Source organism: Pyrgilauda ruficollis, unplaced genomic scaffold (genome assembly GCF_017590135.1).
Source record: "Pyrgilauda ruficollis isolate IOZ18807 unplaced genomic scaffold, ASM1759013v1 scaffold15, whole genome shotgun sequence".
NCBI lineage: Eukaryota > Metazoa > Chordata > Aves > Passeriformes > Passeridae > Pyrgilauda > Pyrgilauda ruficollis.
In genome coordinates this window covers 15,802,182-15,826,698 of record NW_024513654.1, presented here as the reverse complement: position 1 = coordinate 15,826,698, position 24,517 = coordinate 15,802,182, and the positions used below count along the sequence as shown (strand labels likewise).

At 38.1% G+C, this 24,517-nt stretch overlaps 1 protein-coding gene across 2 annotated transcripts; it reads left to right on the top strand.

Annotated features, from left to right (window-relative positions):
• The first annotated feature begins 3,836 nt into the window (after nt 1-3,836).
• On the top strand, nt 3,837-23,590 carry LOC121350157 (protein FRA10AC1). Of its 2 annotated transcripts, none has more exons than XM_041461235.1 (14): nt 3,837-3,966; nt 8,152-8,228; nt 10,213-10,305; nt 10,389-10,434; nt 11,249-11,325; nt 12,007-12,090; nt 12,570-12,654; nt 15,921-15,966; nt 18,587-18,700; nt 19,674-19,716; nt 20,163-20,287; nt 20,898-20,936; nt 22,188-22,272; nt 22,708-23,590. In XM_041461235.1, the coding sequence occupies exons 1-14, from the start codon at nt 3,934-3,936 to the stop codon at nt 22,748-22,750; spliced, it is 990 nt and encodes a 329-aa protein (XP_041317169.1). In that variant the 5' UTR covers nt 3,837-3,933; the 3' UTR covers nt 22,751-23,590. The 2 variants fall into 2 exon arrangements, with proteins under 2 accessions (XP_041317169.1, XP_041317168.1); XM_041461234.1 differs by having other exon boundaries at nt 20,884-20,936.
• Nucleotides 23,591-24,517: the final 927 nt, after the last annotated feature.

Here is a 24,517-nt window from a genome sequence, read left to right as displayed (position 1 = left end):
TGTGTTTGAGAAAAAAATGTGGAACACACAATTTATTGAATTTGACAAACCAGGTATGCACTGCCTGCTATCTCCACATAGCCTCTAGATAATTACAGAGTATCACTAATGACTAGTCTGGAGTTACCAGTACCTGGGATAGGAACTGGTGAGTGTGAGGCACTGCCTCTCATGTACAGCCCCATGGGTTTTCTCTGACTGTCAGGAAGTCTTAAGCTTGGGAATCAGCTGCCTGATTGTAGTGTATACCTTCCTCAGGACTTGCTGGGAGGCACAGCACGTCCCTGAAATTGTATATGGGTACAGCTAAATGAAAAAGAGCTACAATAACTGAATGTGATGTTACTGGCATATGTGAACGTCCATTTTTAGCTTCACTTGCTTTTTCTACAAATTACTAGGGGGTTTCAAATAGGAGGAGATAAAAATCAGGAACACGACAGATGCTAAAGTACTGTTCGTACAAAAGACACAAAAATAAATTATTTGGCAACTTACTTCATAGACATGTAGGAGATAGGAATGTGCCAATATCAAATAGCATTAGAAAGTAATTTCATTTGTCAACAAAAGAACTCACTTAATGGAGAAAGAGAAAATATTAAACAGGACAAATATCAGTTTTACTAGCATTCCTGATGGGTCCACATTACTGTCTCATAATCAAACTGAAATCTAATCTGCAGCAACAGCTCACAGTGGATGTAGTTGTCAGTAACTGCCCTGCCTTTGCTCTCCATACCAGTGGTAGCTGCCTCTTCGAACCTGCTGGCAAAGCCTTCTGATTTGCTTCACTAAAAATTGGAACAATTTTTTAATTGGCTAACCAAACTAATTTTGATTCAACAGATCAGAGGCTGTTGAGTTTACACAACTTTACCAGAAGATCTTAGGAGGCAATAATCTTCTGCAGGAAGGCTGATGTGTTTCTTCCTGGCTAGATACTGTTAATGAGTAAACATTTATGCTTTGTATTTCTTAAAAATACATAGAGAAATCTGAGTCTGAAAAAGAGCAATAAAATGTAAGAGTTCTCCAATATGTAACCTATGTAGAAAGGCTGAAGTACCTTATCAGGCTGCAAACAGAAAACTGTGGGGATATATGTCTTACAGTATTGAAAAATGCTATTCAAATGATGATCGTTTCTTGCTTTCTGTACAAACTAGTGCAGGGCATTAAGAAATTAACTCAAGTAGCAACAAAGAAGATTTTTTCTTAGATAGTAGGGAGGTTAATAGATTAAGGTATTAAGCTGTGAAATCTCCTATACCAGAACCTTTCAAGAACAGCTCAATAAGTATGTCAGGTATACTTTGAATTCTGAATCCAAATGATGTATGTACCATGTCTGACTTAAACTTTTTGGATACACCAGGTCTCATACTCTATTTAGCCCATTCTAGATTTAGGGCAGAATGAAAGTTAAAGCTACAGTGATGTTTTCTCCTTTGTGGACCACAAAGTTCAGGGCTACTGTAATTTAAGACTATTGTTTCACATTATTGCTGACCTGATCTAAAAGAGAGCTGCTGCTGAAATGGCAGCCCTTGTTTCTCACTTCCCACTTCCCTCCTGTCCCATCCCTAACATCTTTTTGCCCCACCAGAGTTACTCATCCAGACAGTCACAGGAGCTAGGGTGGCAGAAAATTAAATTTTGCAGTTCAGCAGGAGTGGTCAGATGAGCATTAGGGTCAGTTCAAGAAGAATGCTCTCTTCAGTGGCAGCTTGATTTACTTGTAAAGATTGGCATAGACTGACTTACTTGTAAAGGAAAGCTGTGCTCCTAAGGTTTGGCTGTACAGTCATCAAAATCCCACTCAAAACTTCCTGCCCTGTAAAAAGTCATGCCCATCTCGTCTGTTCTTTTTCCTGTATCTTCCAGTCCCGTGGGACTCATATGAGAGAAGTGCCTTTTTGGTGTCAAAACATACTGTTGCTAGAATTAAACTATGGAGATACTCCCATTGGAGCAAAGTATAATGCCTATACCAAGGGCTAAGGGCACGTTCAGTTTCAACTTCCAGTTTATTTAGGAGGCCATTTCTGAACCCATTCCCCAGCTGTAGCTTACTGTAGCCCACATATAAAATGCAGCCGGGTGATGTTCTGAAGAAACACAGTTAGACATCAGAAAAGCATAGCATAGCAAGATGAAATTATCTAGCTGCTATTCTCAGAAAAGCTGTTTATAACATAACTTCAGCATCTACAGCAGCTGCTACAGATGGACTCACTGCAGATAATTTTCCTGTCCCAGAAACTGTATTTTTTCTATATGCAGGCTTTGTGGCCACAGCGCAGTGCTAAGAGATTCAAGAATTGTAAATCTTTCCTCTACCTTTCCCACTCTTCTTCAAAGTGCATAATCAATGATATGTTGGCCCAGTTTCCAGAATCATGTCAGGATTCATTCACACTAAAGCAGTCTGTCATTTCCATAAGACAGGAACAACAAAAAGATGCTTGCTTTTACAGCTTTGAGGATATACATTATTTATTTTGATATATTTAAATTATTAATTAGGATAATTCCATTCTTGCAACAGAGTCTCTGCCCTTTAGAGGAAATGAGCCACATTCAGTAGGACTTCAGCAGAATACTGCATGCATTCAGATATGCACAGTGCCACTCAGTTCCTTTCCATGGGACAATTTAGCATCATCTTTGCATCCCTTCACAGCAATAATGACATAACAAGTAACACAAACGCTAGGTCAGGAGAAAAAAAATCTGAAAACAGAGATCTACTGGCCAAGGTAAGGAGATACACTGTCAGCTGTGGTGTGTGAGTGTCTTACTGCAGAAAAGCAACACCTACAACTTATATTTTACAACTTGCATATTACAAGGGTAGCAGCAGTATTTAAATTTTTAATATTTGCCTGTATTAAGTGTGTCTGTGGTTTAACTATCCAGGAATCAATAACACAGCTGGAAACACAGTCCAGAAGAAAGTACCTGTGATGGACTACAGCATTTCAGACCTCAGCAGTTCAGGTTGTGTTTGATGGGAAACTATCAATTCATTGGCAGCTAATCGCTCTATCTGATGACTTAATGCCGAAGATTGGTGCTTCCCAGCTACTTTATCAGCAAATACTTCTGGCTTATAAAGCTCCTTTTTATGATGCAACCCACAGGCTCCCAAACTCTTATCGCCTAGTTGCCACCGGTCCTCAAAGGGAAACTGAGTCACATACTGCGTTTCGTTCTTCTAACTGCGAGAAGCGACTGAAAAGCAGACAAGCCGCTGGCACAGGCGGGAATCAGTGTTACAGATCGCCGAGGCCACGATCGCGGTCCGTGCCGCGCCGAGGGCAGCGCGCACCTCCCGGGCACGCCGGGCAGCTGCTGCCCTCCGCAGAGCGCCCCCCGGGGCCTCCCGCCCGCAGGGGTCCCCTTCTCCGCGAGAGGTCCCCTCCCGAACAACGACCCCCGCCTCTCCGATCCCTCCCGAGGCACCCTTTCCGCCGAGCCCCGGCGCCCGCAGCGGGGTCTAAGCCCGTGCCCCACCAACAGGGACTGCCTTGCCCGAAAGCGCCGGGGATGGTGCGCGGGCGACCCGGGCCGGGGAGAGGGGGGCACTCAGGCCTCTCTGAGCCCCTGCGGCACAGTCCTACCTTCCCAGAGGCGGAGACCGCGGCAGCCGGGGCCGCTGACCGGGTTCCCGGGCAGGGAGACTCCCCTCGCCCCTAAACATGATGAGCGGCTTTCCCCTCCCCTCCCCTCCCGTGCCGGCTCGCCCTCCCCCGCGCCCCGCTGCCCCGCGCCGCCCGCCCGCGGCGGAGGGAGGGACGGAGGGAGGAAGGGAGCCCCCGGTGCGGCCCTGCTCCGCCTCTACCCTGCTTTCCGGGAGCGGCCCGCACAGCAGCGCCGGGGCCGGGAGCGGGGCCGGGCGGCGGAGGCGGCCGTCGCCGCGCCGCGGCCATGGAGCCCGACCAGCTGCGCCTTTCCTCGGCCGTGAGTGGGGCCGGGAGGGAGGGATGGAGCAGCCCGGCAGAGGCGGGCGGGGACAGGCCCGGCGGAGGCCGCGGCCTCCATGGCGGAGGGGCCCGGCCGTGCCCGTGAGGGGAAGGGCCGAGCCGCCCTCCCCGGGCGGCGGACGGGCAGCCGGGGCCCGTGCCTGTGCCCCACTGCTGCGGCGGAGGAAGGGTCAGGCGGGCCGGGACAGCGCTGGGCCACTGCAGGATAGCAAGCGAGAAAGAACGGCTTCGGAAGCTGCGTCCGACTGGGCGATGTTCGGTTTCTCCGTGGAGCTCCACAAAGCTCTAATCCTCGATGTCGTGGTCTGCTGTTACCTGCATTTACTCCTACTTTTTCTTTCATAGCTGTAATAAAGGGGCAGTATCTTGCGAATGCTTTTTCTCTTTGTTAGGGCCGTTCCCTGTACAGTATACACAGGTACTCCTTGTAATAGGTTTTATAAGGAAGAATCAGTTTGAAGCTAGACACTTATTCTCAGTCTTTTTTCCCCAAGTGGGGGTTGCAAAGCTTCATAGACAACATCAAGATGAGAAAAGCATGTTGCAGTGAAGCATTCTGACCTTCCACACAGCATCCTTCATCCATCAAGGATGGCTCCTCAAGTCGTCTTATGGATCCTGTGCTTCCTTCATCCCTCCCCAAATAGTTTGTACTAAAACAAGCACTCGGGCCTATTCTGGGTCACACCTGGGCTGTGAGCAGACAGGGCCACAGACCTGCATGCGAGCAGATAAAGGGAAGGATGGGCTTATGAGGACAGTGGCGAGACGAGGTCAGGAGCCACGAGTTGGGAATATTTTATGGGTTTGTTTTGCCTTTTTTTGGTCTTCTTGACTGTTGTTTCATGTTCAGTCACGTGTTGTGGTCAGTGGATACATTTCGCCAGTGTGTGTTTACCCTGTTGGAGAGGCTTAAAGCAGGTGCCTTCTCTGGATACAAATACCTGCTGTAAATGCAGTGCTGGGCAGTTTGTAGTGTCCTGGATTGATGTCAAGAGTTGGTATCTCAGTCTGACATCAGTTGTGTACAACATTCATGCATTTACTGTGTCTTTTGTGGGTTTTAGGAGCCGAGAGTTTAGTGGACTCTGTTCTGTCTCCAGTTGTTTCATCATTAAATAATCCAAGATGTTTGGATTACTTAAGTGTGAGCTAAATGTACTCCAAGGCATATTTGTGCCTGTTCTAATTTTGTGGTTTCAGTTTGTTTTTTTTGTTTGGGAATAATAAATTCAAATTTGGTGCAACAGCAAAATACACTGTATCATTTAAGTTAGCTTTCAGGCTCATGTTTTGAGAAAACACTTGGTATTTGTATTAGTAATTAACTAGAAGCATTCTGAGTCTGACAAATTCCATCAAAGCAAAATTTATATTGAAGAGTTTACTAAATAGTGAAAGTAGTTATTTGAAATTCTGTTGATGATTATGCATGTCCATGTCTGTATCTGCTAGGTTAGGCACAAAGCTTTGGTATCTGCTCGTCTATTTCTACAGTTAAATATCAAACATATTTTCCGTATCTGGGATTGTAGGTGTCTGTTTACATTGTCCTTCCAAAATGGCAAGGTTCATTTATGGATGAGGTTCTCTGATGGAGCTCATGAAATGAAGTAGGTAGGTTTTACCAAGAGTCAGGTCATCTTGGACTCATCCTGAAGTGTCAGGTTAGAAACCATTCAGTCCCAGTCTCTGCCAGTGTCGTCCAGCACTGCTGGAGCTGCTGCTGTCAAACCCAGCACCAGTGCAAGAGCTGTCCGTCCTGCTGGTGCCTCAACGGAGGAGTGATCCACAAGTGTCAGGACATCAGTCATGGGTTGTGTTCTTTTGCACTCTGAATTTATCTGTGAGGTATTACAGTGATTCAGAGGAATGTCTGAAGCTGTGAAGAGTTTTCCGGTTGGAAAAGCAGCCCAGTCCTTAGCCATACCTGCCCTTATACTCACAGTCAGCTTTACAAAAGGCAGTCAGCAGCTTCTGAGAGCCCTACAGTGTGACTGTTGGAGCAGCTTTTTTTGCATCTTTTTTTCTTTTATTTGAATAATTCCTGGAATCACTTGAGACATGACTAGTGAGGATGTCTGTTTCTTTCCTAGGGTACCTCATCCAAGGGCAACTGCTTTGTGAGAATCTCTTTTCATTTGAGCTTTCTCGCCTGTTTCAGTACTTCATCTGTCTAGGGCTTTCATGCTCATGGTGTTGGCTGGGACTTCCCTTTTGAGTGTGAAGGAAGCTCTCGATGTTCATTTGGGAAGCATTGCTAATGCCATTTAAAACATTCCCAGATTAGCATGATTTTTTTGAATTTAGAGGCCAAGTATAAATATATTTGCTGCATACTTACAGTGTTCAGGCTTTTCTAAAGACTGTATAAGTAAGCTTCATTAGCAAAAGTAGTGACAGGCTGGCTACTAGAACCACCTAGCTATGAAACTACATTGTTGCTGCTTTTTTGCAAGTTCATAAGGATGGTTTACAGCAGACATCTGCTGCAGTTGTTTATTTCGTTTGGGGTTTTGTTTGGGGGGGTTGTTTGCTTTTTAGGTTTGTTTCTGTTTTGTTTGGTAATGGACAATTTTTATGTCTCATGGGAAATAGGAAATAGTTCAGAAAAAGTTCTGATTTGCTTTTTTTGAAGTATATATGTGTAGGATAGTTATGTGTTCTTCAGAAGCATCCAGAAGACTGGGAGGAGCCTTATGGTGTTTGTTTATTAATAATAATAGTAAAGGATTTTTAAAATTAATCTTTAAAAGAGTCCTTCACTCTCAGGTTGAGAGTAGTGTTCTACATACTGTGCACAATACAAACCAATTGTTGGTGTCAGTAGAGGATACAGCTGACTCTTCAGCATGGCATTTCTGCAAGGCATTTGCATCAAGAGAAGGCACCTCATAAAAATCATCCTGCAGAGTTGTGCCTTTTTTTTCAGATTTTGTTTTTCTCAGTTTTTTTGCTGAGAAGTATAACTGTAGGTTATGTAAGAATGAACTGAATTAAGCACGCTTGTTTTCTAACCCATTGTCTTCCCTTATCAACAGTTTCACTTACCAGGACACTTTGGTAGCATGTGTGGAACCTTGCCACATGCAGCTACATTAATAACCATCCCTCTTGGTTTTACCTCAGTTGTGTAAAAGCTGGTTTGGAGTTGGTGCTGGTTTACATGGTGCCCAGCTCTGGCTGCTCTCTCCCGGTGCTGCCCCTTCACCTCACTGGTGTAGGTTGTGGGGGCTCAGGATGAACTGTAAGGAAACTTATCTGGGTTAAAACAATCTTTTTTTGCATAGGTTCCTTTGTAACTTGGGTGAGTTGTTTGATCTGGTTCATGGGTACTTTTACAACTGTAACTGAGCACCTGGAAGGAGAGTACCAAGAGTAGGAGTGAGGGAGAGGAGATAGGATCTGCTTAAACTATTGCATCTCCTGAAGGAATTGAACATGGAACTGTGCCTTGAAAAATGAAGGTGATACATCTGGGCTTGGTCATTTGAAACCATTACAATATGGATACTTCACTTTTCTTATATGCATTAATTATCATTGTAGTCTCAAAGTGTGTGGAAAAGAGGATTTCATTTTCTAGTAGGATTGTTGTGCTGATGAAGTGATACACTTTTGCAGGCATATTGTTGTTTTGTGTTTTAGTTATTGTTTGAATCAGATTTCCAGCTACCAGTGTAAGATCTAATGATCTAAAATGCTGCATGACAGCCCAAGAAACTTTTATTCCCATTTTCCTTCATTTATAATGTGGACATATCACTTGCTGTCCTCCAGCCCCCTGAAAGACTAGCCCCTGGGGAAGATATTCACCTTTGTCTTACATAAGGAACGTTGTTTAGAAAATAAAAACCCAAGGTATTTATCATACTTTTAGTTTGCTGCATCTGTGTGAAGATTAAATATGAGGACATATGCATATAAATTATTTATAAAGTGGTCTATTTTACAAAGTGATTATTCTTTGTCCTGTATTATCTGGAATATACTCTGCATTGTCTGTGGAATTTTGTTTGGCTTCAACATGTAAGAATTTGCACTAGTTCGCTTGCTCTCTGTCTTTCTGTCTTTTATTTATGCATGATGGACAGTACTGGTTTGTAATTATGCCATATCCATATTGCATTAGCAGATATATTGACTGGTCTATTATTTTCAGGCACATGGCCATGGAGGCTATGATTCTGATTTTAGTGATGAGGAGAGTGGAGAGAAGTCTCTGCAAAAGACTAAAAGGTAATGTAGTACAGAATTAACACTTTGCATTGCATATTTTGTACAAATGGCCTCTTAGTGTGCATAGAAGATGATGCTGTTGCATGTAAGGTCTGGTGTTGAAATGGTTTTTGAAAAAATCAATCTCTTTGATTTCTGCATCTCCTCATCTCAAGCTTGCCAAAGCTTGTCATATCCAGGGGCAGCTGATTAAGAGCTGTTCTGCCATCTCCATCTGGTGTATATTTGCCCCTCAGTTCTTGGAGCAGAGTGTTTTGTTTTTCCAAGCATTAGTATCCACTGCTGAGTTTTGGCAGCGCTGTTCACAGCACTGTGATCCATCAGGACAAATGGAACTGCTAGGAGAGCAAGGCAAAAAAGGCCAAGTTGTAGCAGGCTTTGTAGATATAAAACACATAGAAATATAAAGTGAAGAGCTGATGCTACTTCTTTATTATTTAATTTGTGAAGAGACCTGGGAATTGGCAAATTGTGTTGTGATCAATCCTTGAATCGTACCTGCACATCTCTTATTTGAGATGACCTTGGCCAATACTTTCAGTGGTTTGCTGAGTTAGTGACCTGGAATTTTGTGTCTGATCTGCCTGTATTGTAAAGATTTTTATTTGTTTATGCATTTATTTTGCTTTTGTATGGTAGTTCCTTGACACTTTTTGCACCATACTGAATATGTGGCCTATATTTTGCATATGCTTTTCTTACTTGTTCCTGTCTCTCCCTTGCTCTTTTATTGGACTTCATTTAAGAAGACTTTCTGGAAATTTTCCTAGGACTCTTGCATATTTTTCCTTTATAGAAGAATTTAAAGAATTGGTTTTGTAGTGTCTGATCGCATTCTGGGGAAAAAAAGTCATGTTTTAGTCTTTGGAATAATAGCATGAATGGTGCCATTTCACTTATTTTATAAATATAGCTGTTCTCCATTAAAACAGTGACTGGTTTTTGTTCAGATTTCATTTTCTTTAGATGCCATTGCATATTCTACCATTCCACTTTCTAGGTGGAATATTAAGTAACCATCAGGAGCCTTTCAAAAATACCATCGTTATCCTTGCTCTGGCACACAACTGCTGATTCCCAGTAGGGCTCTTATGTGGGTTCCTTTTCTTGCTCTAACATTGTATTTATTTTCACTTTAAGGAAAATAGTAGTCTTAAATTCTCTCCAAATTGTTGTTTTATAGACCCTTCTTATGGGAATTTTGTGCTTACAGATCCTTTTGAGTAAATGATACATTAAGTTCCTACAGTCCTATATTCCATAGCTAGAAACAAATTCCCTGACTTGCTTTCTTCAGGTTTCTGATTACCATGCTTTCTGCCTACTGAAAATTATGGGAAAAGATATTTCTTTCACCTCAGTTTATGAATGAAATTAACTAAATATACCTTTTACTAGCTAAAATGTATATCTTTAACTTTTTTATTACTTTGTTGAACTCTAAAAGTAATTTTAGCTGCCTACTGACAAGTACAGTTCATTAGATGATAATTGACTTTTAAATTTGTAATTCTTGTGATTGCACTACAAGAGGCAGAGCTGTTTAATGAGGTGTTGAGGCATTGGCATGAGAGGGTAGAATAGGGTTACTGCCAGTCACTCTCTCTCTCAGTGAATGCACTGTCTTTCCTCTTCCTACTTTCCTGTGTAGCTGAGACTTGTAAAGGAGTTTAAATGTCAGAGTGAAAGTGAGGCATCTTCCAGGTTTTATCATTGTGGTTCTATAGTGATAGTATTAATATAAACAAGTATTACAAATTGCTGTTTTAAGCAAAATGCCAACTGGAAGCAAATGCCTTTCTGATTTTGTTCTGCAAATGAGGTAAAGTCAAGCTGATGTTGGTTCTGAAGTTTCATTTTATTCTTGTAGAAAATAGCAATATAACAATTTTTGTTACTCAAGATTGTGCTAGGTTTAGCACATGAAAATTTTATTGCTTATGAAAAGTTCTTGTTTAACTTTCTTCCTTTTTCCCACCTTCAGAAAACAGGAAGATGCCCTTCTGGTAAAGCCATTCCAAAAAGCAAAACAAGGCAGTGTGGTTCACAGACAATTTGCAGCTGAAGAATGTGATAGGTATCTTTTATATATTGCTTTTGTGAGACATTTTCCTCTTAGTGGAAAGATAGTTTTCACTGGAATGTATTTGTTATTAACAGGGAAGAAGCAAGAAAAAGAAGATTTCACTTGATATCGATGGATGCTGTATCCTTCTATTTCATTTTTCAAGTTTGAAGATGGGGCACAGGTTATCCATTATGGTAAAATACTGGGATTTCTCAGTTATCATAATCAGTGACAGTGCAGCACCAGATACTGAGTCGTTCTTCAGAGGAGCTTCTTTTTGCTGTTGAGATAAAAGTGAATTGAAAATCTTTTAAGAAGCCATAAAGTTTTTATTTGTGAAGATGTTTATTTTCTGAATAAGTAGTTACATATTTTGCTCAAATTGTGATACAAAATGTGTTTCAAATTATGTTTCTGTTTTGGCCTCACACTGAGGCCAAAGTCTAAGAAGTATTACATATTTTTCCATGATTTTCATTTCCAAGCTAAAGCATACAGCTTTTATTTGTATGTTGGTGGTAAAAATGTAACAAATTATTCCATTTTAGTAGCCACTTTGTTTTTATAATAGAAAAGTACAAACCTGTTTTAAACTAAAACTGCAGGACAAAGAGGCTGTTGTCTAAATCCCAGCTGAAAAAATGAACCAAGTTTCTGTGTGTATGCATACAGAGCATCTTTGGTACAGGAAGACAGTTTAATAAATGAAGAATGAGGTTTTAAAGATGAAATTGCCTAGAATTCCTGTATTTGGAAACTAGCTTCTATGAGAGTTATTAAGTAAAAGTTCCTAATAACTCCATTCTTTTTTCTATTTTTTTTTTTTTTGGAAACTACTGAACTGTTTGTGAGTAGAAAAGTCTCTTTTAAATATATAAAAAGATTTTGGTTGGGGTTTTTTTTGTGGTAAAAGGAAATAAGTTCTGAAACAATCCTTAATTGCTTTACTCAGTACGAAAGACATAAGAAGTTTGTGCATGACTACATTTTATACTATGGTGGCAAAATAGAGGATTTCCGAAGATCTGGGTGAGAACCATTAGCAGCCTTTCCCCTCCTGACCTCAAAGCTCCCTGGTTTGCAAAGCTGTTAAATGTATATTGTAGCTTTGGGGGCAGAGATGGATGTAGCTGTGTATCAAATTACTAATTATTTTGGTCACAAATGGTAACTACAATAATTGGAAATACCCAAACACAAAACTGCCTTGTTTCATTTTGTTTTCATATTTTTAGGTAAGAATTTACCATGAACTGAATTATTCTTGTTTTGTTATGTAAAAGGAAGGATGACAGGTGATCATTAATGGAGGGTACATTGAGAAATATCTGTCAGAATCTTCAAAATAACAGTCTGAAATATTTCTGAATGTGCAGAATTGCTATCTGTTGTCCAGAATAATAACTTCTTTAGAGCTATCTATAACTGCCTTTTAACATCACTGTCCTCAATAAAGAGGTATAAAAAGTGTTTTCAGAGAGGATCAAGTCATCCACAATTTCAGTGGCTGTTTTTGACCATGAGTTTTTTTATTTTGGAACAGTTGTGCTAGGGAATATGTTTTTCATAGTTTTATTTCGTAGAAATGTATTCCTTTATGCTGTGACATAGAGATCAGAACTGTAAAATATTGATGCTTACCAAATTATTATTTGATGGATTTTCATTTTAATGTTATATTGTACTAAAAAAATGTGTGTCCTTTTATAGAGCAAATGACAAGACGGATCTTGATATTATTAGAGAAAACCATAGATTCCTGTGGAATGAAGAAGATGAAGCAGACATGAATTGGTACCTGAAACTATTATAGGATATGTTATTTTTAGATCACTTTTACTAAATTTGTGGTTTCCCTTGCTAATTAAGAATTACTGTGCATACTTGATCATTCTTTGATGCATTTGAAAATGAAAGATCATTAGAAGGTCTTTCATATTGTAATATTGCTCAAATGCCACCATGAATTGTTGACAGGAAGAATTAATCAGTAATAGTGATTCTCTGAGATGCAAATGACTGTTCAAAAACTCTGAAGAAAGCAGAGTTTGAAAAAACACAGTTTAGTATGTACTGTGGATTTATATTATATTTATTTTTCCAGTTTTATGGAAATTGCTCCTTAGTTTAATGACTGTGTATCTGTTGCATTTCTAGGTCTATAACTTGTATTCTTTCAATGAAACAATGTGTCTTTGTCTTGCTAATGTCATTACAATGTAAAGTGAATTATGTTGTCTTCTATATTTAATAAAAAATACTTTTTGTTTTAGGGAGAAGAGGCTTGCAAAGAAGTATTATGACAAATTGTTCAAAGAATACTGTATAGCAGATCTCAGCAGATACAAAGAGAATAAGGTATCTTTCCTTAATGTAAATCATCTTGGGTTTTGAAATATAACCTTTTTAATAAATTGCCTTATGATTGTGGGTATGTTGTAAAACCAGAATGTTATTACCCCTTCCATAGAAAGGGAGCTGTGAGAATTTGTCAAGTTACTTACAAGCAGCAGTTTGAATCAAAGTATTGTCACTGCCTCAAAAATGTGCTTCTGTGGGAATAGGAACATTTCTGTCAGATGATGTTTTATGAAGAGGTACATTGTGTGTGAAAGGCAGAAAATGCAAAGGGGTTAAAGAAAGAAGGCTGGAGAGGTTGCTTGGAGAGGAGCAACAGATGAAGCCTAAAAACCCGTGGAATGTTACTGTTCAAAAAAAAGTCTAAAAAGAGTTCTGTACTTGAATGCCGGCAGAAACAATTTTGGAAAAGTCTATTCTAAAGCAGCATCTTTTGCTGGTTGTTCTTTTCTGTTTGTGGAAGCAGAATTTGTATGTGCCTTGTAAATAAATAGAATTTCTTAAGAGGAACAGCCCAATTCCAGCACCAGGTTTTCTTCTTAACTGGAGCAGCCTTTGTTTTTTCCAAGTTTTTGGCTGACTAACTTCTTAGTCACAGAGTATACATGAATTTTCTATTGTGTTTTTCCAAAGACTGCTGCTGAACTCAGATGTGTCTTGGTGTTTCTAGCACACAGTAACCCAGTCTGTATAGTCCTTTACAACTATTCTGTAGTATTGAAAATTACATTTACTGGTAAATATTTGCAAGGACTGGGCTTACCTCTATTAGGAAGAAAAGATGACAGTCATCTAAAGACAATTGGGACAGTAAAATGCAAAAATTCAATTAAAATCAGCAAAAACTGAAATGCTGAAGATGCCTTCCCTTCTTTTTTGACTCACTTTGATTTTATTTAGGTATTTCCTATCCCTCAATGTCCACTCCATCCCCCATCCCCCCAGCTGATTTCCCATGAGCATGCTTACAGATTTTGTTTCTCTCACTACTGTGCCAAGTTTCCATATGTTTGCTGTCTTTTGTGGGAAACTGTTCTGCCTTAATATTCTTTTTTTTTTTTTTTTTTTTTTTTTTGTTTGTGTGTGTGTGTGTGTGTGTTTTCTCGTGTTGTGTGAACAGTATTTCCCTGTCAGACTTAAAGTGTGTCTATCCTAAATTTGAGGTCATTCTCTGTTCCCATTTATGCTCCTAAGTCATTACCTCTATTTTTGGAATTGCTATGTCAGCATAAGTGATGTGTCATGCAATTTGTAAAATATATATGCTTTCTTTTCTCACATATGTTCTGATCATATGAAAGTCCTTTTTTAGAAATTCTTAGAAAAATAGAAAAAATATGAGATTTTTCTCAGTGACTGATTTATCCGTGCCCATGTTTGGTACAGAAGGATTTCAAAGCAGGTTTTTTTCTTGGCAGTCTTAAATAAGCTGCTCATCCCATTTGCACTGATGGAATACAGTCTGTGCTTTCAGATTTTTCCTGCCTTAATTTTTTTTTTTTCTGCATCTCCAGAAACTGGAAGCTGGATATCTTTAGCACCCTGTGCTTTTGCTTTGCAGTGCTGGTGCTATGAGAAGTGCAGGGTAGATAAAAGCTTCTCAGCTAGTTGACCTTTTGCATGATAGTTGTTGATGCTTTACATGTCGATGCTTCATCTTGATATAAGAAATTCTTTTATTGTGAGAACATTCTTATATAATGAGAAAGTCACTGGAACAACCTCCCCAGTGCCGCAGTGGAATCCCCATTGTGGAGGTTTTTCAGATGCAATTGCCCAAGGTGATAGATAATCTCATCTGGGCTCCCTTCCCCATGGAAGTTTGAGGCTGGTGGTCTGTTGAGGTGCCTTCCAGCCTGAGCTGTTCTTTGATTCTGTGATTCTGTATCATGCTGCTTGGTGTGAAAGCAAAAGTTGGAGGTCAGTTTTCTGTGATAATACATATATTTAAATACATGTATTTAAATACATATATTGCACAGATTGAGATTTGCACATAGGTGCTCATCTGTTTTTTCACAGCTGTAGTTGTTCTGCTTCTGGCCAAAATCTTCTAGTCAGATAATTTTTCTGAAGATCTCTGCATAGAGATTGTATCTCAGATCTCTTTAGGAACTTTTCTTCTGAAGTAAACCACTGTTTTACGAAGGACTGGGCAAGGGTCAGGATTGGTTTCATAGGAGCATCTCCTTTGAGAATCTGAAAAACAGGCAGAACCACCTTCTCGAAGACCGAAGCTCAGAAGAAAACAGTAAGAAGCCCCAAGACTTGTGAACCCCTGAAGGTCACAGGCACATTCCAGGTGGTGGTCCAGACTGCTTTACTCATTCACGCACACACACACACACACACACACGCACACGTGGCTGGGACTCCCCTGCTCTCATCCCTAGAGATGGTGCTCTCACAGCCAGAGCTGGAGACCCACTGACCCTTCCTGCTCCCAGGCGCTTCACCTGCTGGTGACCAGTCTGGCTTGGTCTTCACTGGTGTTTCCTTTTAATCAGAAATGCCAATGTGAGCCTCTGGTGTGAGGCTACCTATAGACAGTGGAAGAGTGTTCTGACAGCTCTTTCTTGTGCTGGGTCTGTTACTCCTGACATTTTCCCTAGGTAAGAATTTTCTAGGTCAAGGTTGTCTTTGAACCTTCAGTGCATCTTGTCTGCAAACTTTGAGGCTGATAAATGACCATCTGTATTGTCAGACAGTTCAGTTCTGTTGTCAGCTTTGCAGTGCAGCACAGGAGGGTGTTCTGCATTTAAGTTTTGCTTTGATATGCACTGGACTGGAAATGTTCCCTTTGTTGTTGTCTTATTTTCCTAGAGACTTTCTTATTTGCTGTCTCTGTACTTTGTTTTGTAGCTTAACAGATTGGAAGTGTCTCCTATTTTCTAAGAAATGAAATCTGTTTGACACCTGGTCATTAAATAAAATACATTTTATTATTTTGTTTTCATTTCCAGATTTCTAGGCCAACTTGTCTTCTACTTGGAAATGTTAATATGTTTGTTTTTGTAATTGTTTTTCAGCATGGATGCTTTCCTGTAAAAATAAAAATACAAATATTTAAAGTATTTTTATTTAAAAAATACTATTCTGGCAAACAGAGGCAGAGAGATATTTTTAATTAAAAGATAAAAAATTTAATTTTTATGACCAGAATTAAAAGGAAAGCCACAAGAAGGACATCAATCAGCTGAAATTAGTCTTTACAGTGCTTAATATGTTGACTATTCACAACTCAATTTTGGTTCTTGTCTTAACAGTTTGGATTTAGATGGCGACATGAAAAAGAAGTCATTTCAGGAAAAGGTAATGCTGTCTTTAATTTTATGTTGCATTTCTTCTTGATGCTCCTCTTGCTGCTTTTGGATATAATTTTGTTAGATAATATTTGATGGTACCGGTAATAATGTACAATAAATTGACTTGTCTTCCAGCTTTCCTGTTTTATGCTACATAGGTTTAGATTGCACACTGATCTACACATATTACAATTAAAAGAGCATATAATTTATTTTCACAAGGTCTGTTTTGTAATGAGCACCACCTTAACATGTTTGATAATGTAGAATTTCGTGAGTGGGCTTTTTAGCTGCTTTTCTCAAGTAGTTCTGCTACCTCATTAGCCTTTGATACCTGTAATTGAAGTCTCTCAGAAGTTTTCATCAGGAAATTATTTATTGTCTCCAGTGCTGTTCTGCAAAATGTTAACTTTTTAATTAAAGTTTCCTGTGTGAGACCTGTTTTAGGCTAAACTAGTTTTGAAAGCTTCAGTGGGAATGATTATCCGGTCTCCCAGTCCTGCCTCTAAATCAGTACCCTAATTCCGGGTGAGAAGTCTTACCAGTGTGTTGCTGGGACTTTGCACAGTGGTCCTTGTTCCCTGGCTGAGGTGCTTGGGCTTTTTCAACCTGCTGAACAAGCAAGAAAGTGAGGTGAATGAGGTATTGGTGTTTCTGGAGTCATGGATGCACATGCCAGAATATTGCATGGAGTTGTACTGCTGATCAGTTTCACTCAGTTACAGTTCTTTAAACAGCTGTATTCTGCAAACACCTGTACTGTAATATATTTCAAAAAGCTAGAAATGCATTTATGATTAAAAAGAAAACAGTATTTCAGAGTAGAAAGCATGAACATGAATGGTGGGGATTTTTAAACTGTAAATATCAAAGCCTCTAAAGGTAGTTGTAGTCATATGTTGCATTCAGCACTACACATTATATCAACGGATAGTTATATTTGATAAAATTACATGCTTTACTGAATAGTTTAAGAAGATAATTAAATTAGAAGTAAATTATTTTTGTGTCTTTGTGGTTGAAAAATTATAGCTTTATACGTTTAATATGTGGTACTTCATATTTTAAAATGTGGGAGAAAGTGCAGAATTATATATTCCAGGCCTTTTAATGGAATCCTAATGAGGAGCGAGCAGTGGGAACGTGAGTGGGTACATCCTCTCTTTCACCACAGGGGGGCGCGAGAAGCCAACCCTCCCGCGGGTGTCGGACGCGCTCTCCAAGTGCGGTTCTAAAGAATCCTTTAAAAAGGATTGTGTGTCTTTTATGCTATTTTAAACTATAAATCAGCCATATGAATTGCTTAATTAAATGCAATAACACATCTACACCTTTTGTCTGATAATTAGCGTTAGCATTGTATGTACTTGTATGTACTGCTGTAGCAGTGTCGGTACAGTGGTGATGAAAACCACTGCTGGTGCACTGTTACTGAGGTTTGGGAGTGGTAACAAGGGCATGCAGGAATGGAGTACTCACATTTGGTTGCTTTGCATTTGGTGCCTATCTTTGCATGGTTACAAAGAAGAAGGGCTAGGATAAGTGAAAGAAGAGGTGACACTTGTGTTACTAATTGTAAATGCCAAATAATTTCTTTGGCATCTTTCCAGTCTTTGCCATAAGTTTTGAAAGGAGATTATATTGGAGATTGCTATGACACAAGGTATGATAGCCATACTTTACATAGGGTTAAACATACTTAATGTATATTAATTTGAAACTTGCATTTTTAATCAGAGTTCTGGGGTTTTTTTTTTGCTTCAAATGTTTGCATTGCAAGTGGTGTTTCATTACAGAACTGAAGTATCTGAGGACACTGCCAATCCATTAGTTAGCTGCTTAAGCAGAATTTTCTGAGGTTAATCGTTCACCAACAGTCCTGCTTGTGAGCCTATTAATACACATCCTTTCTGCTGCTCTGCATACAAATCAGTCTTCTGCAAAGGGAATGCATGTATCTTTATTACTCCAATATTGGGACTTCAGTGGTGCAAACAGAATTGATTATGTGCAGATCTGTTTTAAAATCAGTGTTGCTTTCACATAATGAACCAAAGGAAGCTTTTAAAGCTGATTTAGCATTTATCACAAAGTTGAATTTCCTTTTCATACAAGAAGGGTATTTATGGATAGTCACTAGAATACAAATTCAGTATGTCAGGTACACTAGTTGCGTAAAAAGCATGTGGGCATCTTCATATTGTACAAACATGATAATTTGAATAGTTTGATGTCATTAAAGGTGCACGTCTGAATCACAACTTCTGATCCATCTTCCTCTGCTAAATAAGTAATCATTTGGGGTATAGGATGTATCCTGGCGATGCTCATTTTTTCAGGGTTCATATTAGGCTTATTATTTCATAATGTACACCTTCATCCATGCATTTCAAAACACAGTTATGTTTTTTTCCTTTGCAAATAGGCAATATTGGACAAATATGATTGCTTTGTTGTTCCCTGTTATTATTTCCTTAATCTAGACGTTATTTTTTGATTTGTGGGGATTTTTTATTTGAAAGAAATGGAAAATGAAAAGCAAAAACTGAGCAGAACTGGAAATAACAACCCCATATCTATTAATGTTAATAATTGAAACACAGTTTGCTGGTTTTGACTCTTTACAGGTCAGTTTTCCTGTGGAAATAAACACTGTGATGAGAATGAAGGCCTGAAGAGCTGGGAGGTGAATTTTGGTTACGTTGAACATGGTGAAAAGAGGAATGCACTTGTGAAATTGAGTAAGTCAGCCCTTCTAGGATATGTACACTTAAAAGAAGACAAATATCTTGTACTTTGAATGGTGTTGAGTGAGATCCAGTGATAAGAGTTCATGAGAAATGCAGAATAGATTTTTTGTTGAATGAACCACAGGTGGTAGTATGGTGCTCTTGATTTAGAGACAACAGCTGTTATCACTATGTATGACAGTTGTTACAGATTAAGAACTTTATTCTGTATAATTAGCATGTCATAAAATTAGAATAATTGGCTATAAGCTGTTTCATATAGAAGCATTTCTAGTTAAATGGACAATACTGCATTGCAGGAAGAATTTCAGCATTGTCTCTGCTCATTCAGTTACTTGGCTTAGAAGTCCTTAGGGCTTTGGACCAGACAACTTCTTGCACATTTTCAACTCTACTGATTTTGTTTTAAATATGTGAGTTTTCTTCTAAAAAATAACTTCTGAAAGTTCTATATGTAAATAATTTTCCATCCTTACATCTTGACTGTGATTTTCTAATTCAGAATTGTGTACATGATGACACATTTGTCAGATAATTAAACTTAGTACAGTTTATACAGTTACTTTGTGTAAAATGACTGAGCAGTGGAGCTTTTTCCTTTTGTGCACAAGACACTCCATGTGGAGCACTTGATCTCTGAGAAAGCTCTAAGAGCCTTACACATCTTCAGTATAATTGCAGAAGAATTTGATCTGTCCACAAGGATCCATAAATGGGATGTCTGTATGTGAGAAGCACTGGTAGGTCTTTAATGAAGAGCTGCCAGTGCTACACTTGTGATCATCCTTCGCATTTAGTAAAATCTGGGTTTGTACTGAGGACTTTCATCATGTATTTTTTCAATCCTGACTGCAATTACATTGTAACTAGTGTTGTGAAGGATCTAGTTCTAGCTAGTTTTGTAGTTTTGTTAATTATGCTTATCAGATTCTTGGCTGCAATGTTCTCATTTTCTCTTTTTCAGGACTATGTCCAGAATGTTCCCACAAGCTAAACTTCCATCACCGGTAATGAAATATTTTGAAAATACTGGGGCCTGAATTATTGATAAATTACAATTATGGTGAACAGCACACAGGGACAAAACTTCAGTGAGATGATTAGGAACTTCATCTATCCTGAAATAGGATAAATATTCTGAGTTCTTATAAAGCCACTGACTTGTCACTCTTGAGGGTTAAGATACTCTGCTAATGACAGCACAGAACCCCTCAGACTGGAACAATTCCATCCCTACCACAACAGAGGTTTCATTTGCTTAATTTCAGCCCAGTGATTATTTTCCTTCTGTTTCTAATAGCACTTTTTTTCTAACTGAAGCAGTTTTTTTCTATTTAACTACTGGTAGGTGTCTGAAAAAATGACACATGTTTGACTGAATTAAATATTTCAGATTTACTGTTGCATAAGAAGTAGATATAACAGAGGAGGTGTACATTCATCTTTTTTAAAGGAGGAAAGAAGTCAAAACGTGCAAGAAAAGAGGCACACCTGCACAGAACTCTAAGGAGCCAAAAAATAAGAAGACAAAATTGTCTCGTTCAGCAAAAAAGAAGTCCAAGAAAAAGATCCGTAAAGGTAAATTTAAACTTTAAAACTTCAATTGTTAAAATGCTGAGATAGGTTAATCGAACCTTAGTTTTGCTACAGATGCATAGATGGAGACATATAGTTATGTATAAATACTTCTAGTTACACATACAAATATATAACTTTCTTGACTGCAACACAGGTAGTCAAAAAGGCAAATTTCCTAGTAAAATTTCCTAGATGCAGAAAAAAAGATGAATTTCTTATATTTAACAGAGAGGAACAGCCTTTTGAAAAGTATGCACTGCAAGGGAAATTTGTGCAAGCACTGGATGTTGCATAGTAGAAAGGGTTGTGAAGTATTTCATTCCACGAGGCTTTGGGGTTGAAAGCCTTTTGGAAACGTTAGATAACCTTTTTACAACAGAGATCTTTGGTTGACATAATTAGTCTCAAACTGATGACCTTTGCACTCATGCAAAAAAATCCTTTTATTTCAGTGTTCATTCTCTTTCTTTGAATGTGGTGTGTGCCTGTATGTGCACACATCAAGTGTAATAAATTGTGATAGAAATAACTTTGTAAAAAAATATAAGATAACAGATAAAATCAAAAGCAGTTTACTGTGTTTTTTTTCTATTTTGGTGTTTCTTTACAGATCAGGTTTCTTCAGACGATTCAGATAATTCTGATAAAGGTATTTTAATATCCTTTATGGTTTTGTAATAAGTTGTATAATACCATAGACAGTTGTCATTAATCTTAGTTTTATTAGCTGTCTCTTTTAATATTTTATATGATAAGAAAGCTGTCTGAAACAAGCAGAAATATGAAGGTTTGAATGAGTGACTTACATATCTTGGAGAAAAAGTGTAGGGAATTTTAAGGAGGAAATTGTTTAATCAAAAAATAAAAATGTAGGCAGATAGCAGAATGGAAATAACCAGAAAAATGAGAGGTTAGGTTGTTCCAAAAAGGAGCAGAGTGCAAATAGGTAATTTCATGCTGTGTAGTCTGTACTGTGTAAAAATAGTACTTTTCTGGTATAATAACTGTAATAACTGCTACATTTTCCTTCAGGGAGTTATACTGATAGGTACTCTGTTAAAAAAAATATTTGAAATAAATACTAGGTTTTAATTAATGTCTTTTCCAACTACCATCTGTAGTACCTCAGAGACCTACTTGTTGCAGGTGGATTCATTCAATCACTGCTTAGTCACTGCTTGTATCTCAGTGAGTCCAGTTTGCAGTTTCTTCGTTGTGAGACAGGCCCCATCTCCTGGCCATGCCAGTTCTTGTTGCAGACTGTCTAGAAGTGATTGACTGTTTTCACTGATGGCTCTGCTCTGCTCTACATTTTTAAGAATGTCTTCACCCCCTAGGCTTTCCCAGTTAGATACAGGAAGACCTGAAGCAATTTTCCTATGACTGGAACCATGCCCAAAGTATTTGTTTTGTCAGGAAGCTTATTGGAAGATTCAGAGGTGGGGGGGTGGGTGTGGAGCTTCTCATATGAACTTCCTGTATACTAATATTAAATAGTTACGCAATAATCCATGTTTTCTTAGAATTTCACTGGTAAGAAGCAATTGATAAGAACTATCAATTAAGTAAGGTAATTAATAATCTAATAGCATAAATTAAAACTGTATTGTAAATCTGGATTTGTAATTATTTACTTTTAGGGGAAAAAATGCTGTGTTGCTGTTGTGTCAAGATCATTGTTTTGACATGGTTGTTATGTTTGACCAAAACATTGCTCTGTGATACCTAAGACTCTTTTTGATACTACGTTAATTAACATTGCAAAGCATTCTCATTTTCACTTTATGCAAAGTGTTCTCATCGTTGTAATTAAACATTGCTTCTAGCAATATACCATCTAATTAAAAAAAGATAAATTATTTTAAAATTCATTTCATAAACAGTCTAAATTTTTTAACAGATTCAGATGACAGCAGTGCTGAAGATGGTCCTTCAGAAGCTGACTCTTGGAAAGGTCCTCTACGAGAAGGAGATGAAAAATCACGGTTAGTTTGATGTAGTGAACTTGCAGCTACTGAAATGTACAGGGTCCATTCAGAATTGCAAAGACAGAGTTGTCCCAAGTGTTTCAATGAGTATTCACACATAAAAGGTTATGTTAAATCTCTTTCTGTGCAGTGAACCTGAACATGTGTTTTTAAAGAGGAGACATACACAACTCTTGAGCAAAACGTTTGTTGAGCCACTGCCGTATCACTGCTGCCTTACCCCCTTTATACCATGATTATCTTAGTGGCAGGTCCTAAGGGTTGGCTCACACAGGGAAATGTGAAGGGTATTGTAATGTAGTAAGTCAAAATTATCTGTATCTTCTACAGTTCTAATCAGAAGTTTGCTAAAACTTTTTTGTTCTAAGATTATCTCCTAGTTACAAATCCAGACCAGAACTTTCTGACATTTATTTTTTGTTGTTTTTACAGGGAAGAGGAGTTTCAGGAATATTTTCAAGATTTATTTCTCTAAAACTTGGAATTGATGTAGGCTGATTTTTTTCATGAGTTGTCAAGATGGAACTCTGGAAATCCAGTCATAATTTTCCAGAGACCCCTGTCTGCCAATATACCTTTTCTACAGTCACTCATATGGACCATTTGGGTGTATTTTCTTTGCAGAAGGCTTCAAATCTAAAAACTTTTTTTCTTGTAGTAGGCTGCATACTCTTGAAACAAGAGAAATAATCTTTCAGTTCATTGCAAAATATATATGGCACCCAAACTTAAACAAACAAGAATATAGTTTATTAACATTACAAGGAAGTTCACTGCTTTTATTTGATCCCAAGCTTCAGTTATTGCCAGATTTTTGTAAAGGACCATTTTGTAAGATTGTGTGAGTAATTTAAAGCCATACACTTTAATATATTTATATTTTTAATTTATTGAACAAGAATGAATAGCCTTAAATTTATTGGTTACTTAGCCTTTAATGTTTTACAGAAATCATTAATTTCTGTAAATATTTTCAAATGCTATTGGTGAAACTCAAATTTTGTCAAATATGTGTTCTACTTGAATTAAGTAAACCATATCTGAAATCTTTCCTACTGCTTCAAAAAGTTGACTTTATTGTGACTTTCTTCTAAATTTTAGTTGTAAAGTGATGTGTCTTACAATTCCACCTATAAAAATATGGTTGGTTGGTGATATTTTTGGTGTAAAAAATAACATGTGGCATTCTGCTGGAGATGTACGTGACTTTTATGTTATCTGTAGCTTCTGATCTCCTTCCCATTGATTGAACGTTAATCCTTCTTTCACGTGTAATCCTAAATATACAAATAAAGCATGTATATTGCTTGAGAAACGTACTGGATTCATCTTCTTCTTTGAGTTGCAACACATCTTTAAACATTCATTCAGTTGTATTTCTAAAGAAACAGACTGCACATGTAAAGGTATCGTGCCAATATTTTTTCTGTCTGGTGAAAATTACTTTGGATACGAGGGTCAGACTTTTTTAAATTAAGTTTTCATGTTAATCTGAAGAAGTTAATGCTGTATAAAATAAATTTTTGATAAGTACTTCTCACTGTAGGTATAGAAAGTATTTCTAGTAAGTATTTGATGTAGAACTGTAACAGCAGAGATGGTTGTAGTGTATTTATGAACATTTCACATGCACTCATATGAATAAGTTAAGAACTCTATTTACAAGTATTACTTAACATAATTACATTTTAAACATTTTGTACTTACATAATAGATGTACAAGGACATATTTAGGGCGTCCTTGAGTAAGAAATAAACGTATCCTTGCATGAAGGCTTCTTTAGGTAAGAAGGGGGATTTAAAGGTTAATTCTCTGTCATCTTGCAAGCTTGGCTGAGAGTCAAATCCAATCTGCAGCAATCTGCTTAAATGTGTGCAACTTGCCCAAAGGGGCTTTTGTCGACTGCGTTGCTATATTTGTTGCTTCAAGTATTGTATATTAAGTATATATTCTGAACAACTAGCTTCTCTTTGGGTCTTTAACATACAGTTATAAAAAGTTACACTATACATATTAAATACATCATTTAATACATTTTAAATAAAATTACATGATCAGACAACCTTGAAATGGTTTTCTTTAGCAGTGGCATTTAATACAGAAACTAAGGTTATACCAAGTTTTATGTCATAACTGTTTGCATAAAATATTTGGTTCATTTACAAGTCAGAATGTTGTAAGTGTTTGGAGTTTTTTTGTGGATTCTTTTAATTTCAAGTGATAAATGTACACAGTATCTTT

Coding starts and splice junctions, on each gene's coding strand:
- LOC121350157 (XM_041461234.1), top strand. CDS start 3,934: ATGGAGCCCGACCAGCTGCGCCTTTCCTCGGCC. Junction 19,717..20,162: donor AAGCTAAACTTCCATCACCG/GTAATGAAATAT, acceptor TCTTTTTTAAAG/GAGGAAAGAAGTCAAAACGT. Junction 22,273..22,707: donor GAAGGAGATGAAAAATCACG/GTTAGTTTGATG, acceptor TTGTTTTTACAG/GGAAGAGGAGTTTCAGGAAT.